Source organism: Rhea pennata, chromosome 1 (assembly GCF_028389875.1).
Source record: "Rhea pennata isolate bPtePen1 chromosome 1, bPtePen1.pri, whole genome shotgun sequence".
NCBI classification, from domain to species: domain Eukaryota; kingdom Metazoa; phylum Chordata; class Aves; order Rheiformes; family Rheidae; genus Rhea; species Rhea pennata.
In genome coordinates, this window is record NC_084663.1 from 15629920 (window position 1) to 15649898 (window position 19979).

The 19979-nt window shown below is 36.5% G+C and overlaps 1 protein-coding gene across 1 annotated transcript in view; it reads right to left on the minus strand.

Annotated features, from left to right (window-relative positions):
• The window catches only part of COG5 (component of oligomeric golgi complex 5), a 187849-nt gene that overhangs the window by 31793 nt on the left and 136077 nt on the right, over positions 1 to 19979 (minus strand). Inside the window, exons 11-14 of the mRNA XM_062582231.1 lie at positions 19148 to 19229; positions 16648 to 16852; positions 14641 to 14802; positions 13180 to 13279 (exon numbers count right to left, since the gene is read on the minus strand). Of these exons, the coding sequence (XP_062438215.1) occupies positions 13180 to 13279; positions 14641 to 14802; positions 16648 to 16852; positions 19148 to 19229 (549 nt within the window). The remainder of the gene's footprint in view (positions 1 to 13179; positions 13280 to 14640; positions 14803 to 16647; positions 16853 to 19147; positions 19230 to 19979) is intronic.

Here is a 19979-nt window from a genome sequence, read left to right on the forward strand (position 1 = left end):
CTACATTGTGGAAATTTCTAATGAGCTTTACATTGTCAGACTCTAATTTTTGAGTTGTTCCAATGTTATGACATTCCAAAGTGATGACACGCATTTAACTAAACATATAGAAACTCCTTCTGAAGCATAGAATTTAATTTGATATAAAACAATCTAGAGAGTACTATACGAAATACTGTAAGGATCATGCAATCTTGCTATTTTTCTAGCTGTTAGCAAAATTACATGCTTAGATTAAAGAAGTCTTTTTATATTCTTTCCCAGCAAGACAAAATGAAATACATAGTGCACTCAAAACCAGCCTTTTCTGCTTGGATAATTTTTTGCTGGAGTTTAGTCAGTATCACTTTTTTTTAAAAATGCACGTGTTATGTGAGTCATGCTCTAACCAGCAAAAGACAACATGAGAATGAAGAAAATGGTTCACAAAGTTACTTTTCAATGCCATTCTTTCCTCTAGATTTGTAATTCAATTTCAAAAATTTGGGGAATTTGAGTTACTGAAGAGCTAGGAATTTCTATGTATTTTTAGCCAATATGGTAATTAGCTTTCAAATGGCCTTTCTTACAAAACTCTTGTGATCTTTCCATTGAAAAGAAAAGAATTTACAAAACCTTACCAGACTCTGATCATTTTCAATTAGACCCACTGATATCTTTAGCTTTTATTACTGTACAGCAAAACAGTAATCTTTCCTAAAATTATTTTAGCATATAATAGCCTCCCACATGCACCATTAAAACACTTATTAATGAATTCCTTTAATATGCCCAATGTTGAATTTGAATTTATGTGTTCTCTTATTTAAGTAGCACAGATACATGTTTTCAAAGACAGCAATGCCATGTCTTCAAATTACTGCTTTAACACAATGCAAACATTAATACATGTATCTCAGAAAGGAGTGAGGAAAATTTCACCTTTCATGTCATTTACACCATTGTAACCGACCTGTTATTTAGAGAAAATCTTCCTCTAAGCGTCATTTCACTACCGTTACCGACTACTTGTGAGCTCACTATTTTTCATTCTTCTTTCCAAAGTTCACAACATCCGTCATGTGGACAGAAGGACTAGATATATATCCCTGGAACTGTCAGACAAATCTCACTCTTGGAATATGTCCTGAATAGCAATTCATCCTCAAATGAAAGCTTACAATATACCATCCGCGACATGGATTAATTCTTGTAAGCTCACGTAACACAAATGACAATCAGAAATTTACCTTCTGCCATTACAACGAGGATTCATCATGCTTTTCAATTCAAAACCATCACAGGCCTCATAAATTTGCTGGAATTTAAATCTGGTACTAAAACTTCAATATATGAACAGTATTTTCCCTTCAGAGGAAGAATTCATCTCCAGGAAATTTTTCCTCTCTCCTTCTCCTCTCCATTCTCCCCCATTTCATTGCATTATTCAGCTAGTTAAATTTAGCTATATCAGATAGGAGGATGAGGGGAAAAACCGAGATACTCCAGACCATGTAGTCGTGTCAGTAAACATCCTAACTGATATGCAGCTCGCATCAACTGAAAGCTTTCATAACAGGGAACTGGTATGATTAAATGAGCGAAATAATTTTTCTTTTGTTCGGCATACATTCTACTTTTCCTTAGGAATACATATTGGTAAAGCCACCCAACAAACACTTTACTCCATAAATGAGGTCTTAATTTTTTTTCCATTTTCCTAAGAAACCAGAATTATAGCCCTTTGACATCAACATCCTTTTCTCTTGCAATTTGTTACGGATAGTTTTACTAGCAGACAGGAGTATAAACATTGGAGAATATTTTTTATTCAAGCCCATTTCTACCTGTTCTTTTCCTAGTCATACACTAAGTTTAGATGGAAAGGTTCAGAAAAAAAAATCCTATCTCCATAAATACTCTGAGAACACTAAGAGCCAGTCCTTCTCATCCAATCATTTTGTATTTGCAATATTTTAACACTTAAATCACATCTCCCTTTGCATTTCTCTTATTTTAACAATTTCACTGATTGAGCCACAGCTTTCCAATACAGCCTCTGGATTAGTTATAATATTCTCAGCCTTTAACATTCTGGACATAAATAAACCATTCATTTTCTTATAATCTATAAAACCCACTGTGCACAGCTTATTTACATCTTCAAGCCCCTGATCCAGCATGACAGATACTTTTTCTTCTATAAATCACATTGTGAAAATTCCATGTAAAGATGCTGTCTCTTTCTCAGCTTGGAGTTTAAGCCGAAGTAATTGCTGTTTCCCTATTCCAGCTGGTCTTTTAGCATTTTCCTTCCTCGTTCTCTTCATTGCAACAATGTTTACAAGCCAAGAACAAGCCATTATTTCTAGACAATGAAGTTAAAAACAAAAAGCAGAGCACGTTTAACTGTAATCTCAGGAAGAGACTTGGAAAGATCAATGAAGCCATAGCATGATAGAATTAAGCTTTCAAAACAACATCACCAAAGACAAACAGCAGGCTGCTTTCCAGTGACTATCATGTATCTGATGCACCATAAATGTGCAAAGAAAGAAATAAAGAAAAAAAAAAAGACTCATCTGCCACAGTATCAGGAATAGTTATGATGAGGGGTAGGATGTGCAGAAAGTTGTCATCTACTTTAAACCTCAGTAGCTACAACTTTTTTCATTATACTCCAAGGAAAGGATCAGCCTTTTTGCAGTAAATTTAAAAGGAAAAAAATGTTTAGAGTGGTGTAAGAAGAATAAGGTCTGTTTTTTCACAGTCTGCCTCTTTATACTATAAAAAACCCCAAATGATCTATTCTGACCTATTCTGAGCAGCTAGCTAGTAGACCAAAGATATTTAATAGGAAGATACTAATGCTGAATATCTGTTGAAAATTGAAAAGATTATTACTGGTAACAGTAAGATATTAAGCCACTGAAGCAACATTAAAGAACACAACATTAGCTGAAGACAAAAGTAAAGCAGAACACAGAAGCGTGTACCTGCAGGTCACAATTTCAAATATAAACTGGCTTGAAGGGCTATGAGAGAGAAATTGGTTGTCACGGCTTTGGTCCTAGTGCAAAGTGGGCATTTATTAAAATCATCATAACGCACAGCACTGACTGTTAAGCTTATTTAAAATGTCAGGAAGCAGATCTATGATCGAAAAGGTCTGAGGAAAGAGAAACTCATCTTTAAAGCTGACTCCTATAGCGTAGAGGCAAACACTGAGCAGGGAAATGGCAGGGAAATGCACTAAGCCATACCAGTTTTGTGGGCAATACTAAAAATAATTTAAGTATGGCTACAGCAGAGCTGACTTTCCATTACATATATATTTGATGCTAATCTTATGTAACACATTTGGTGCTGATCAGCATTACAAAGATCAGTGTTCTAAAAATATCTGAATATGACAGATAAATAGATGCTTCTCAGACTATGTATCTATCCATTACATTCACTAAAAACAGAATATCAAATTACAGAGGGATTGGTTGCACTGGCATCCCAAAAAGTGTTAGGATAAAAAAAAAAAAAAATCTGGCTACCTGAAGAAAGCATTTAACTCCTGAACATAAGGAAGATTTAATATCCAAGGGTTTCCTAGCACTCATTCAGCAACATTTTGAGTTGCCACAATGCCACAAGCAACCGTGCACTTTTTAAGGACTAAAATTCTTGTAGAGACAGTATATACTATTTGAAAATAGGTCAACTATGGCTGATAAGCATTACTAACAGAAAAATGTGTTTAGGAAAGCATATCTTTTGATGGTCCTGCAGTCTAAGAAAATCTTAAGACCAAAAGTGATGTTACCATAGAAGAAATTTGCATCTCCCTACTTGTACCTGAGAAAATTATTCACATCAGAAATAAGACAGTATGAGATTCCAGAGGTAAAAAAAAAAAAAAGAAAAAAAAGAAAAAAAAAAGAAAAGGAAAAAAAAAAACACCTAATCTGACAGCATTTTAAGCTTCCTCCTGAATAGGTTTTGCATGCATCTCACTTTCAGTCTCATTCACATTTTGGCTACACCCATAGCAATAAATTAAACAGTGCCAGGAAAGGTTCCTGGGCTCTGGTTCACGATCACCCGTATTGCTAAACTGTTAGGACAGTTCTCGGCAAGCTTTTGGCTCTCCCAACCAAACCCCAGCCACAGCCCAGGAGCTGGGTTACTCCAGAGACCAGTCCCAAAAGGCTCCAGCCAGGCAGCCACTGTGTCTTAGAGGATAAGAAACCTTACTAGCATAGAGGCAGGCTGTTCTGCACCAGCTGGCCTTAGAGCCCAAGAACACTTCCAGGTCCATTTCATTTAGTAAGACAGATGTCACTACTATGTCCCATACTGGAGACTTAGAAAGCTCACAGCTAGGACAGCAAAGGGGAGTCCCAAGTCTTAGGCACAAATCTGTATTGATCTTGGATTCTCAACTGACAGAGCCAGAGATCAGCATAAACATTAGAGTGACAGTGTAGAACAATTTAATACACAGCCTTTCTACAGCAGAGAAGGACACAGTTTGCTGATCTGATCTACCTCCAAATAAATGAGACGAAGCTCATTTACTCCAGTCACTAAAGCACTTCTATAAGCAGTAGACCTTAAAGAAACGTTCTGTTCTGAAGGACAGCTATGTGTTTTCTTTCCACATTCATATTCCATCTTGAGAGCAAATCCAGACCATTTTTGGACAATCAGTGAGTGACTGGGACATATCAGCATTTCACTCTGAAGGAGGGGTTTAAATGATAATGAATTGCTACGTTTTTCTTCATCTCATGCTCTTTTTTCCAGAAAGCAAAAGACACTTGCTTTCTTAAAGAACAATGCACTAAAAACAACAATGATCAAATGCATATTACTCATCTTTATGATGGATAATAATACCTCATACTAATACATTTCCAGTAACACCATTTGGTATATTCCTAGCTAATTGGAAAGTAGATTTCAGTAAACTCTAGGAATGAGCACAGTTTAGAAATAATGTATATTAATTTTAATCAGAGAATTTTTATATCAGACCTTCTTTACATTTAAACTTTCATCTAATTAAATATTCAGAGTTGTTTTACACCATCCAAAATCTAGTGTCACCTCTGCATTGAAAAATAATTCATATATGCCGAAATTGAAGTTTTTCAGTTACTTCCTAAGAATATTTTTATACCCGGCTGAGTGCAGAGTGCTCTACTATCTGTGTACATTCTAAAACCATATATAACATTGCATAACTCAGATATTTACTTAAGCAAATGCAAATGAATCTCAATATACTACTGAGATTCAGGATAGTGAGAAAGAGGCTGCCTACTCTCTTTTCCATCACGTATATCAGGTGATGTAGACTTTTCCTCAAAACACAGAATCTACAAACCTAGTTCACCAAAGAAAAATCCAAATATATTCTGTGTACACCAAGGGTACAGTGGTCCATTGTTCTGGGGATCAGAATGCCCAGTTCTCTTTCTGATTTTGATTTTTGGCATGTTCACTACCAGAAGCTTTTAATATCTAAGTAAAAGATTTTTGAAAATACAGGACAACTATTTGGGCTTTAGTACGAAGCCTCAAATTTCTGAGGCACTCATGTCATCATTTTAATTTGCCTTCTCAAAATTTACTTCTATTCCTGGGTCTTTATCATTTTAACTTTGAGATATAACTGAAATGCACCAAATGTTATCTCATTTTTTATTTTTATTTTTTAAATAAGTTCAAGGGAAGAATTCTTCAAAATGCTAGGAAGCACCAAGTTCTCTGCTCTACACAGAGTTTAAAAATTTTCTAGTGGCTTATATTAGGCAAACCTGATAATCAGAAAATCCCATACCCACTACCCAGGGTAAAACACTGATGAGAAGCCATGCTATGAGCTGTGGGCAAAGGATAGACTAGTAGCTTTCCCAGATACTGCCCACAGCCCCTATTTCAGGTCTCCACTTTAATCATCAGCTTCTGTACAGTACATGATGCACAAGTCCAACCACATCTAGTTAGGACAATTCAAATTCTCTAGTTTCTTTCTCCCTCATTACACCTACTTTCCTTCTCCATTTTTCCAGTGCTTTATCTTTATGACTGCCTGCAAGTCTGACAGTGGGAAAGATCTCCGTTATCATTGTCTGCCTGCAGGCTTTTGTCTGGTGGTCTCCTTTTAAGCAGACTTTTCCAAAACATATTACTCCATAAAATATAAATATTCTATATTTAGGAACCTTTTCAAATTATAGGAAATCACAGCTCCCACTTATTCAGCCTTATTTACTCTAACCTTAAGATGAATCTGCCATCGTGTACTATGATCATGTAGCTTGTTGCTTTGCCTGTACTTCAAGCAGACAAGAACTTGCTCCGCCTGCGCTCTAAGCTGAATGAGCAGCTAAGCATGGTGCCAGGCCCGAGCTACTCACTCCACCTTGGAGCAAAACTAGAACATGCCCTGACATCCGTGAGCACAGCAGAGTGATTTTGTGTTTGCCAAAATCACGTTGGCATTCCCTTATGCAACCAAATACAAAAATTATTTTTGAGAGGTCCAGATCTCCAGAAGTTGATAGCGTAATCATCCCCACCTCCCTGGAAAAGCGAGTGGGCAAGCTGATTTTTATAATTTTGTTTCTGTAAATAATTGTTTGCTTGTTCTTTGGTCCAAAGATGACCACCCATTTTGTATTTGACAGTTGAGCCTTCTTGTGGGAAGAGGCAGCAAGACAGTCACCCCAACATTGATAGCAAGATAGGAGAGATGGCTGTGGGACTCAATTACAATTAATAAACATAGTCTGACAGGACGATTACAACTCTAGGGAGGAAATTAGTAAGAGGTCTCCAGGTTCAAAAAGTGGGAGAATCACATCTTCTCTAAACAACTGCATTTTCATGTTCACAGCACAACACATTTTATCTATGTGCAATTGGTGGGTGTGTTAGTGTACTTCAATCCACCCCCACACAAAGCTGAACAGAAATAGCACAAAAGTAGAAGAACATACAGTACTTACATTATCACTCACAATATATGAGCTAACTGAAATCATCACTCAAAAGGCAGAAAGAATGCAACAAAAAACCTCAATACTACATATATATTTACACATACACTATATATACACTATATATATAGAGTATATATAGTATATATATACCATATGTATATATAGTATATATATATATACACACAGTGTGTGTGTGTGTGTGTGTGTGTATATGTGTATATATATATATGTATTGTATAAATACTGTTTAGAATACTCCTGGGAAGGGACTAGACTAGATGACCAAACAGAGCTCTTCCATCTTCAATCTCTATAATACAAACGGATCTTACAATTTATTTTTCTCCTCATTGGAAAAAGCACAAATCTTGTAAAATTCTAAAACTTTTAACCCTCAAAACTTCATGACTTCCCTCTGCAAGACATTCAGTTCTAAATATCAGTAGGAGAAATATCTCTAACAATAGTCAAACTGAAAACTAGTGATTGCAAAATTGCAAGGAAAAGATTCTTAATTATTACAGAATTCTAACACTTTAAATACGTTCAAAGTTCAGCTCTGTAAAAGACTGAATTACAGGGAACCTACTAGGGAGATAGATAGTATTTTCTTGGTTTCTTTCAACACGTAACTATCACGTAGCATCCATGAAAATGAGCAGGAGATAGACAGGGTATTCTTGGAGACCATACAGCTCCAGGAGTCCCAGTTCCCCACAGCAGGAGAGCTGCTGCAGAGCTCTCTGCCAAGTGAAACAGCACATCACAACACAGTAGAAGAAGGCTGGAAAATCGTCACTTTTTGTGGGAGGAGAGAGGTCCTTACTCCTTCTGAAGACTTGCATTTGAGGAACAGGTTTAATGCCCTCCAGGCTGAGGAGGAGCTGGGCATGGCTTCAAGGGAAGTAACTGGGCTGACAGACCCTGTGCCTTGCAGTAACACTCGCAAGAAGTGGGAAAACCCAGGAAATTACAGGCCACTCAGCCTCACCTCCATCCCTGGAAAGGTGATGGAACAGCTCATCCTGATTGTCATGTCTAAGCATGTGGAGGGTAAGGAGGTGATCAAGAGTAGTCAGCATGGATTCACCAAGGAGAAATCCTGCTTAACCACTCTGATTGCCTTCTATGATGGAGTGACTGGCTGGGTAGAGGAGGAGAGAGCAGTGGATGCTGTGTACCTTGACTTCAGCAAGGCTTTGACACTGTCTCCCATAACGTCCTCCTAGAGAAGCTCTGGAAGTGTGGGTTAGACAAGTGGAGAGTGAGGTGGATTGAGAACTGGCTGAAAGGCAGTGCTCAGAGGGTTGTCATCAGTGGCACGGAGTCTAGTTGGAGGCCTGTGGATTGTGGAGTTCCCCAGGGCTCAGTATTGGGTCCCATCCTGTTCAACTTTTTCATCAATGACCTGGATGAGGGGACAGAGTGCCTCCTCAGTGAATTTGCTGGTGATACCAAGCTGGGAGGAGTGGCTGATGCACCTGAGGGCTGTGCTGCCATTCAGAGAGACTTTGACAGGCTGGAGAGTTGGGTGGAGAGGAACCTCATGAAGTTCAGCAAAGGCAAGTGCAGAGTCCTGCACCTAGAGAGAAATAACCCCATGCACCAGTACAAGCTGGGGGCTGAACTGCTGGAAAGCAGCTCTGCAGAGAAGGACCTGGGAGTGCTGGTGGATGACAAGTTGAGCATTAGCCAGCAATGTGCCCTTGTGGCCAGGAAGGCCAATGGTCTCCTGGGGTGCATTAGGAAGAGTGTTGCCAGCAGCTCATGGGAAGTGATCCTGCCCCTCTACTCAACCCTGGGGAGGCCTCATCTCGAGTACTGTGTCCAGTTCTGGGCACCCCAGTGCAAGAGAGACATGGAGCTACTGGAGAGAGTCTAGTGTAGGATTACGAAGGTGACTAGGAGAACTGGAGCCTCTCTCTTATGAGGAAAGGCTGCGAGAGCCGGGCCTGTTTAGCCTGGAGAAGACTGAGAGGGGATCTTATCAATGTGTTTAAGTATCTGAAGGGAGGGTGTCAGGAGGATGGGGCCAAACTCTTTTCAGTGGTGCCAAGCAACAGGACAAGAGGCGATGGGCACAAAAACACAGGAAGTGTTTGAGTTTGAATATGAGGAAGAACTTCCCTGTGAGAGTGACGGAGCCCTGAAACAGGTTCCCCAGAGAGGTTGTGGAGTCTCCTTCTCTGAAGATACTCAAAACTTGCCTGGATGCAATGTGCAATGTGCTCCAGGTGACCCTGCTTGAGCAGGGGGGTTGGACTAGATGATGTCTAGAGGTCTCTTCCAACTTCAACTATTCTGTGATTCTGTGATTTACATTTTTATATATATAAAACAGAAATCTGATTTAAAGTGGCATATGGACAAAATTAAGTAAGAACTTAAAAGAATTCTGCTATCCATCAGGCATCTTTTCCAAAAATGGACAGCTAAAATCTGTTCACTTCTTGATTACAGAACATTATTGCAGAGCCTTACCTACAGAAAACTGCCATGCAATTATTGCTTCTATGTTGAAAATATTTAATAGGTTGGTGAGATATAAGCTCTCTTTTTGTCTTTTCTCAACTACAAATTACACAGATGGGTCAACATATAGGTGAGAGGGAGTTTTATGTGCTCCTCTCTTTTATAAAGTATAACAGACTCTAAACCAAAATGAAATTACTCAACTTCTTCTTTGTTTTCAGGAAGTGCGGCTTACAAGTTTCTTGTGAGATTAATGCATAGGTGTATACAGGAAGTACAGGCAAGGTAGTATTCTTTTTTATCTGGCCCATCTCACCTGTATGAAAAAGTGGATAGTGAGCAAAATATGGATCAGTAAGCAGCAGTTGCGTTAAAAAATAAGCAACAAATCAGAATGTGAAATGTAGAGAAGGCAAATCTTATTCACCTACAACACAACGATCAGATTTGATAATCTCTCCTCCAAATTGAAATAAGAAGGATGTAGAAATAGTGACTAAACAGAGATCTTGCAATGTCTGTAATCATTATAAGCATGTTTTGGCTTCTTGATTTATGAAAAAGGTGAACAAGAAGAGACAAAATAATAATGGCACAGAGAAAATTTGCCAAGCACAGTTCCTCAGCACCACATAACAAAACATGGGATGAGTTAAAGGTTAACACTCTTATATTAGCAGAAATATTATTTTTTCAAACTAATGCAATGCCTTAATGCAATGTTCCTTGGGACTCTGTATATTAAGAACAGCTGCAATTATATTAAGTGCAGTTAGGACAAAAATTCTGAATGCTTCATGGCATCATCAACCATCAGTAATGGGTTAGCTAAAGACTGATCCAGCAACAGGTTATACCTACCGACTGCTCGCAAAAGGTTATTTACCTCTTCTTCGAGATCATTTGAACTGACTAATACAAGAATTGATCTCAGACACAACAATAACTATTATTAAGAACAATTATTGGAATGGGGAAATCTTAGAAGCAAAATCTTCAAAGCTACAAAGTCAGAAGCGATAGAAACAATCATTTTGGATTCTTGGGAAAAGGCCATTTTTTATTACTTGTTTTTGCTTTAGCACTATAAACGCAGATTGTTATATTTTGCTTTTAAACAAAACTGAAATCTTTGAGTCCCAAATAAAAATTTTCCTGTTATTTGTCCTTTCTAAAGCAAACTGGAGAAACAGTGATGAAACCAATTATCTTAGTAAAATAGAATTCCCTTTTTTGTGAAATCATTATCTCATTCAGAAGGAACTGAAAAGATAAAATTCCTTACATCAGGAATGTCTCATTTCAACATTTTTAGAATGCACATTTAATTTTTCATCATTCAAATCCAACTGCAATATTATAAAATTAAAACATAAAAATATTTCATATGACTCTTAAAAGTGTCCTCCCAATCCTCCTTCACTGAAGGTTTCGACGTTCTTTTTGTTCTAATTTGGAACAAAACTTAGTTGTGAACTCCTCCAGAAAATTTAATTTCCATCTTTAGCTCTGTTCTGCTAGAGCTCTCAGAAATCAAGTATCTTAATGGATATATTATTCGGTCATTCTTCTCAGCTTTAAAAAGTTATTGCTGTAGTCCAGATTGCAAGATTGAATGACAACTGCATTCTTGGCTATGCCACTGAAATGTAATGAAACAGTGCTATACAGCATAGTTCCTATTCTACACACCATAGGCATTTCGGGCTCAATCTGGTTGCCTAAAAACAGGTGCAAAAGACCATTAAGACATGCTAGATCATGTATCCAGGGCTGGCAAATATGACACAGGACATGCGGGAGAGCAATGCCCTTCTGGAAAGGCAGCTGGAGGCCAGGCAAGACATCTCAGCACTGTGAAGACAGCACTATACACCTATGACAGCAACTGAGTTGAGCCCTTCCAGTTCTTCACGTTCTAGCATGGCTATCAGTAAGAAAAGAAAACATTTTCTATAGTTGTGCAATACACAGCTTATATTGCTTCACAGTTTGCAAGCATATTCTTGATGGACATTCATGTCCATTCTGCCAGTTCAAGGAATCCTCTCTCTTGGTTATTCCGAGTTTTAAGTTTCACTTTCAGTTGTTCAAATCAGTAAGTTCAAAGCTTCAGGTTCCCTCTATTCCTGCCTTCATTTATTTTAACTAATATAAAGCCAAAAATCGTACACCTGTCAACTTATTCTGCATATCTTTTTTTTCAGGGTTTTCTTAAGAACTCGCCAGCTGGCTGATCACAAAATGATACATGATCTTGAAGAAGCCACTGGCCAGATATAAGCTCTAATAGAGATGATGAGCACAACAGACTATAGTGCTTTCACAGGTACAGCTGACAGGTCTATTTTTCCAGTTTAATGTCACCGTCTAACATAACCTACAATGCCAAAAGGTATTCTGAACCTTAATTAAGTGCATATGCTAATACGTCCTGTACTACACAGACATAAATACAGGCATGAGTTTGGTTGTTTTTACCCATGTTGAGTAGAGTAACCTATGGAACATTCCGATTTCTTTTACTAGCAAACTTCACTCTGAAATTATAAAGTCATATGAAGTCATCATTCAGTGTTTTTAAAAGAATACTCAACTAAATAATTATATTATAAATATATAGTAAAATTACATAAACATGTATTTTTCTTTTTAAATTTTAAATACTCCTTATGACCTTCATGACTGTTCCACCTATGTTCCTTCTACATACAGTAGTTTGCAAACTTACAACATAATTCATCCAACAGATATGGTAAACAAAGTATTCACTACTGGATTTCAACTTTCATATGGGCATTCAGAGATAGAATGTGTCTAAAAGGTAAATAGAATCCTTACTAACTTAATTCCTGCAATATTTGTAGCCATTTTCTGCGAAAAATTGTTGGCAAGTATCACTGTCTTTAAATGAACCAAATAGTAAATGAACATCACCGGTCTGAGTTTGCTTTCAGAAATAAAGCTGCTGAAGAGAAAACCCGATTACAAATACAAGTTGCTTCTTATTCCTTGCAAATTTGCACACTGCAAAAATTAGTTTTAATTTCGACATAATAAAAGCCTCAAAATTTCATCAACAAACCTCACTAGAAAACTGTTAATCTTAAAGTTTCTTTTTTCATAATATGACAACGTTCACTGTGGCTTCCAGTTGGTTCCTCGAGATGCTCTTCCCCGTCCTCTATTCAGTTTCCCACTAGATAATAGTGCAAAACAAAGGACTGGAAACACGTGACAGAAGTAAACACTTACAAAATCAAGGATCAATTAAGTATGTATGGAGAAAAAGATATGCCCAAATTCTGGTGCAAATACTGGAAAAAATATATATTTGAATGGTCCATTTTTAACCATAAAGAAGATGTATCATGTAACTGGTGGACTATCAAATGCTGATAAATATTAAAGGTAATGAAATTATCTTAATTTTATCTGAAACCACGAGAATTTTGTATTTCTTTTAATCAATATGACAAGTTTGATTTGGAGTTATAATTTTCTTTTTCTTTTTCTTTTTTCTTTTTTTTTTTTTTTGCTGTCAACAGACCTGCATGTTTTTATCTGAAAGTAGAATTTAACTGAAAATGTTTCCAGATACAATGGAAAGCTAACTCAATTATTTTGTCTATCCAGAATGCATTATCGTTACGTTGTAAAGGTGCAAAAAAGAAAACACTCTATATAGAAAACCAGAAGATTTTAGAAATGTACGATTACTTACAAGCTGCTCTGACTTTACGCCATAGAGCTGAATAGTCTTTGCCACATTTTTTGCCACAGCCAAACTGAGGTTTGGATCAACAGCAGCCACATTGAGCTCACTGGAAGCAAAGATTATAAATCTTAGTTAATAACTAAACAGTACTGTATTTAATTGATAGGGAATTAATTATTAATACATAGTTATGTGGCATAACAATTTAGAGAGAGTAGCACATATAACCAAAGCTTTATAAGCATTGTAATTCACTTTACAGTTTAACAAGTCATTTGGGAATTTTATGTGCAGAGTGTTCCTATTCTGGTAAAAACGAGCAAAGTTTAGGAATGACACTTCAGCGTGAAATCACCTTCTCTATTAGTAATTCCATTCAAAAATATTGACTGCAATTAACTACATTCAAGGTTTGGCAGCAGTCTTCAAACATTACAGGTGAATACACCGTCATTCAACTCTGGAATAATACGAGCTATGCAGAAATACCCAGGGGATGCCTTAGCTTGACACAACTAAGAAGTTGTATTTCAGGCAAAACAGTATAATAACAGAGGCCCCAAAGGAATGACAGGGAACAACTGAAGAAGAAAAAAATATTCTGAACTCCTTCCAGCATTTTGTGTTCATGGAACCCCACAATATCCATTAGCTAGGGCTGCATTCCTAAGTGCTCTACTGAGATCACAGACAAGACCAAGGACAATCTCAAGTGACTACCATGCCATTAATGATGAGATTAACTTCTCCCCCAAGAATTAGAGAGATAGTAGACACCCTGGTATCAGAATATATCCCTCTCTGAGAACTCCTACGGTCCTAAATATCATTAGTTAGAGGTCATTCCAGAAAACTCAGATAAAATTTTAGAATCTTCTTGGCCTTTTCCCTTTCTCTCTACAAGAACAGACATTACATGTGCTCAGCATTAGCAAGGGTGAAGTGTCAGGATTTAATATCACCTGCCCACACATGCTAGGAATACTGCCCACGATTTTCAGGTTCTATTACAGAGATTAGTCTTTACCAAAAACTTATCAGGGAAAATATTCCACCGGTAATTTAAATATCTCATTTTACAAGTTCTACCCAGAACAACTGTATTCATTTCTTTTTCACTCTATGATTATTTCCATCAGGGATTATCATTTGCACCCAAGCAACTATTATCTTCCCTTTGATATAGTCAGAATAATTAAGATATTAGGCATCTACAATATGTTTCAAGTTTCTTTCCCCTGTTTTGTAAGCTAAAAATGGTAAAACTTCTCATATACATACGCCGAAGAGTCCAAATGAATATTCCAGAACAACAAAATGCAGAAGAGAAACTCTGACTCCATTTTAACACTAATCATTTGTATAATTAAAGAGTAATTTATTTTTTACTGCTTCATTTCTAAAATTATAACTTAGGAGAAAAAACATGTTGAAAGTTATATGTTGCAATGTATTTTACCTGCATACCTGGCTATAGTCTTAATAATGCTGTCAAGCTCATCAGAAGAAGGAGGATTACGACCGCCAGGAGGGAAGACAAGATTGATAGGGTCAAAGAGTCGAGATAAGGATTTTGACAAATAAGCAGCTTCATATGGTTGCAGGGAATCTTTCAAGGCCTTTTCTGGACTGTGGGTATAAGGCAAAATTATTACATTTTAAATCAAAATATGCAATAACATTGTTATATCTTTCCAGACTACACGTACTTTGCAGTATCCAAACCACTTTTTTTGTTTCTGCTCTCTAAACATACACATTTGAAGATATTTGGACAGTGTACAACAGCTTGCTCTTCACTTGAACTACATAACTACTCAGGCAACTGCTGTGTGTAGTTCAACAGAGTTCTTTGCCCTTTCCGTAAGACCCATGTGGAATCCCTCCTTCAAGCTGTTCCTGAGACAGACAATGTTAAAACCACTAGGCAAATATCTAGAACTGCAATCAAAAACCTTTGAGTAGTCACATATTTATTAGCAGATGGCTTCTGCTCAATGATGTATCTAAAAAAAATCTTTTAAAAACCTTTCTTGGTGTATGTATGCTTACAGAAAGGCTTGGATAGAAATAAACTTCTTAAATCTACCTTTAATAAGCTTCCATCCTTATTCCTTCTCTTGGTAAACAGCAGCTCTCTCAAACATTTTACCTCAGTGTCAGAAAAGTTTGACAGAGGTTTTACTTTGCTGCCACTGAGTCAATGGTAAGTCTCCCACTAACTGCATAGGAACATATTTAAGCCAACACAAATCTCACCTAAAATATTTATTTTATCTTATATAAGTCTAAAATTCTTAATGGACTTGATTAGCCTGTTTTCAGTTTAATCTTTCCAGCATCTACAACTCATATCATGTTTCTTCTAGGATGTAACAAACATACAAACTGTGTACCTTTACAAACTGAACATCTGTCACACTCCAATGACTTGTGGTTTCATTATAGAATCACATAATAGTTGAGGCTGGCAGGGACCTCTAGATATTGTTTAGTCTAACTAACTTAGTCTAACTGCTCAAAGCAGGGTCAGCTGGAGAAGATTGTTCAAGACTGTGTCTAGCCAGGTTTTCAGTATCTCCTCTCTGGGTAAACTGGCCCAGTGGTAATGGAATTTACTACTGTTCCAGTAGTAAATGGAATTTTCTATATTTCTGTCTGTATGCATTGCCTCTTGTCCTACCACAGGGCACCACTGAGAAGAGCCTGGCTCTATCTTCTTTACATCCTTCTATCAGATATTTATACACCCTGGTATGATCCCACCAAGCGTTCACTTCTTCTAGCTAAATAGTTCCAGCTTTTCAGCCTCTCCTCATATGACAGACACTCCAGTCCTTTAATCATCTTGGTGGCTCTTTGCTGGTCTTGCTCCAGTATGTCCATGCCTTTCTTCTACTGGAGAGCCCAAGCCTGGACACAGCACTCCAGATCTGCTGAGTACACTGATGCACTCACGAGTGCTGAGTAAAGGTGAAGGATCACCTCTCTTGACCTGTGGCAATGCTCTGCCTATGTAGCCCAGGAGGCTGTTGGTCTTCCACTTTGGAAGACCAACTTGGGCACACTTGGGCACACTGGTGGCTCATATTCTACTTGTTGTCCACCAGGAAGACCAGGAAGTCCAATAAGAGAAAGCTACTGTAGTAATTGTAATATACATAGAAGTGAATTTTAATCATTCTTCCTTTTTTTATTTTCACAACAGAGACGAAACGATAAAACTGGTTTCAAAGTAATACTATCAGGTACTTTATGAAAGATAAGAAAATCCAACGCAGCTAATGATGTAATGTAATGAAAATCCTACAGCTTTAAAATAGTTTTAAAATAATAAACACAAGCAAAACGAAAAAAGTCTTTAAAATTCTCCTGCTTTGACAAGTTGAATAACAGGAAGTTCTTAAAAATATTCCTTTTTCTTACAGAGTTAGACATTTTACATTCTATTGCCTTAGAATTCATAATACATACTCATAATCTTGGGTTTTTTGCATAAATATGTCCTGTGTATCTTCTTCCATTTGCTGCAATTCAGCAAAGAGATCAGTACTTCCACTTGTGTTAAAATTCCTTTGAATATTTTGACTATATTGTTGCAGACGTTTCCACAAGTCATTATAAAGCCTCAGTAATTTAGGGTATTCTCCTTCAAAAGCTTGTCTCAAAAACGTAGAGGCTACAAAATAAAACAGAACACAATAAGTATTGCTAAGTTCAAACTGATTTATTTGATTCAAACAAGCAACCTCTATCTCTGCATTTAAATCAATGAATTACACAAAATATCAACATACCTTTAATACTATTTTGAAGTGTTAAAAGCTATCACAATAAATGAAGCTGACAAAGCTAACTATCTAAAGCACTAGTATGAATTCCAAAATTTAAGAATAGGATAGGAAAAATTTATTACATAAATAAATATACTAATTATGATCATGAGTTGTTTGGTACCAAGCATAATTATAAGTATTATTATTCATTTAAATACAATGTGTGATTGCAACTCACTAAACCTAAAGATTTTCTAACAATAGCTAAGCAGTGAAAAAAATATAGTTTTGTAAAGCTTTAAAAAAGACAAAGATGACTTTTATTAGCCAAACTATCACATCTGATGAGGGAAGCCTGTGCTTTTACACATACTTCTTAACATAAGATACCTAAAATGTGCAATCCCTACACTTGTCAAATAAAATATGACAAAGCCAGTAGAAAAAGCAATGTTATTTTCAGCCTTAAATGTCTTGCCACAAGTGGCAGGAAATGAAACAAATGTACAACTGTTTCAAAGACTGATATTAATCTTAATCTAACATCACTCATACTTTATGGATTTCATCATTACATTAGGGGATTAACATTGTTCCTTTCATTCAGAGTTTTTCAGGTCCTGGACATCTGCCCCAGTTCATGCAGCCCAGTCTTTCTACTTAAGCATGTTCTAATTTTGAATACTGGAGGATTCACATCTGTTGTCAAACACAGAATTATTTTAGGTCACAAAATGATGTTCCAACCTCACAAAAGCAGTTAATGATGTATTATCACCCTCTGTAAACTCTGTCATGAATTCATATTTTTGTATCACTTACCTGATACTGTCTAGTATTCTTCCAATCTATATGATCCAGAGGTCTATGACTGAGGTCAGTTGATTCATTCACTTAGAATTTATAAAAAACGCACATTCTCATATAGAGTGTGTGTCACTTAAAAAATTAAAAGTCTATTTGTTGCAAGCATTATTTTCCTAAAGTTCAGATGTAGCAAAGTAAAAACAGCAGTTGCAGTGTAAAAATCCAACTGCTCTAAACTTTTATATAATTTTTTTTAAAAAAATCAGAAGTAATAAAATGTGTTTGAATAGCTGTCAGATGATACACTGCTGACAAAATGTAAAAGTTACCTGAATTCTGAAATGTTGATTGATCCCACTAACTGATGAGACAGTTATACAATCTTAAAACCTTGTGCTGAAAACAGTTATCACATGTTCCGTCTGAACATATGAGACTCCTGTATGTACATCGCGCTGACAAAGTATGTATAAGGCAAACAGTAAAATTAACAGGTTTTAACACAAGTTGACCACATTTTCTTTTGGGATCACCTAGTCACCTAGCAACCACTGAACACGAATCAAGCGGTTACTTCCTCAGAATTATATCGCTGCTACGAAGAAGGGCAGGACCAAGTTTTGAAATGCTAATGCAATACCTGAGATCAGAACAATAAATGTGAATCTTACCCACCTTATGTGTGCTAAAGACTGGCTTTAGAAGCTAAAAACAAACATGAAATATGTATTTATGAAAGCACAAAGTCATTCGGCTTTATGGGCCAATTGCACGCTGCATTATTATGCACTGGCAATAGTACTGTCTAATGTTTATAACGTGGCTTTTATTTAAACTTCCTTGATTGTATCTGCTAGGTATTTATTACATACATACCGAATACTGTGTATAGTCAGAATGTCAACCATTTATCCATATTTAGACAAGATAATTTTAAAGGAACTCAGTTCCTATTTATAAAAGTATCCAAAACTGGCTAAATAAATTTTAAAAACTTAGAGCCTTCTGTTGTTGAAGACTGATAAGCACTGTTCTTTAAAATCAATTTAACATTTATGATTTTGGCAAAGCCATTTGCTTTTAGGAACATAATCTACCTTTCCAAACATTTTTATCTCCACATACAGTTGCAAAATTATGTTTTTACTATTAGATTATCACATTATAAAACAGAAGATATTTCTTTCTGAAAAATCAATCATAGTTTAGGAGTATCACAATTACAAACTGTCCAGTTACAAAAAGAAGATGTTGTAAATTAATTGACCCAGCAATGAGTAGAAACCACTGCCATAGCTTAAAAGAAGAGATAATGAACAAAAGTGCTTATGAAATGACAAATTCAAAATAAATACAGAACACTTTACAAATCATATACACTGAATACTTACAGTCTGTTGCTGCCTGAAACTGAGAGGAAAGAGTCTGAGTTACTGCAGACCAAAATTTGTACAAAATATCAGACTGGCCATCCTGTTAGCAAGAGACAAGAGAAATGAGTTTGAAACTACATCTTTTTCAAACACAAATGCTCCTAGTCAAATGCTTCCTTAAAATCTGCTCTAGCACTACTGAGAATGAAAATTAAGTAGACAAAGTTTGAGAAGTTTCCATCAAGTATAAAATTAGGAAAAATATATCAGAAAACAAAAACCCAAAGCTTCAGTCATCTCTCAAATGCAATCTCTTCCCCTGTATTTGACAGACCTCCTCTCAGTTCTCTGACAAAAGATCTTTTAGAGAAGGGCATGAATATAGAAATAAATAACAAAACCTCTAGAACTGTTTTAGAAAAAGACTTTGCTTTAGAATGACCTTCTGATTCACTGGGGCTTTCCATGCTGACTAAATCATAGCAATTATTGTTACTGGCACTGCAACATGCTTACAAACACTTATTAGGGACCAAAACCAGCGCATGCTATTCTGTTTCACACAGTACTGTAACAGAATTTAGAGTTCCAAACACCTTAAAACAAATGAAGATACAGTGAAGCTCACAGTGGATTCTTCACTGTCTTGTACTAACAGGCTTGCTGCCAGAAGTGAAAACCAAGTACCATGTTCTTTCCAGTAAGTTATGTATGAAATAGCAGCTTAGTTATTCCCCCCAAATCTTTCATTTACCTTCAAAGAAGGTGTTAAGTCATGGATTTGTTATTTTTCCCCCCTTTTGCTTTATTTGTATTTGAGACAGGAAAAAATACAGATGATGAAGGGTAT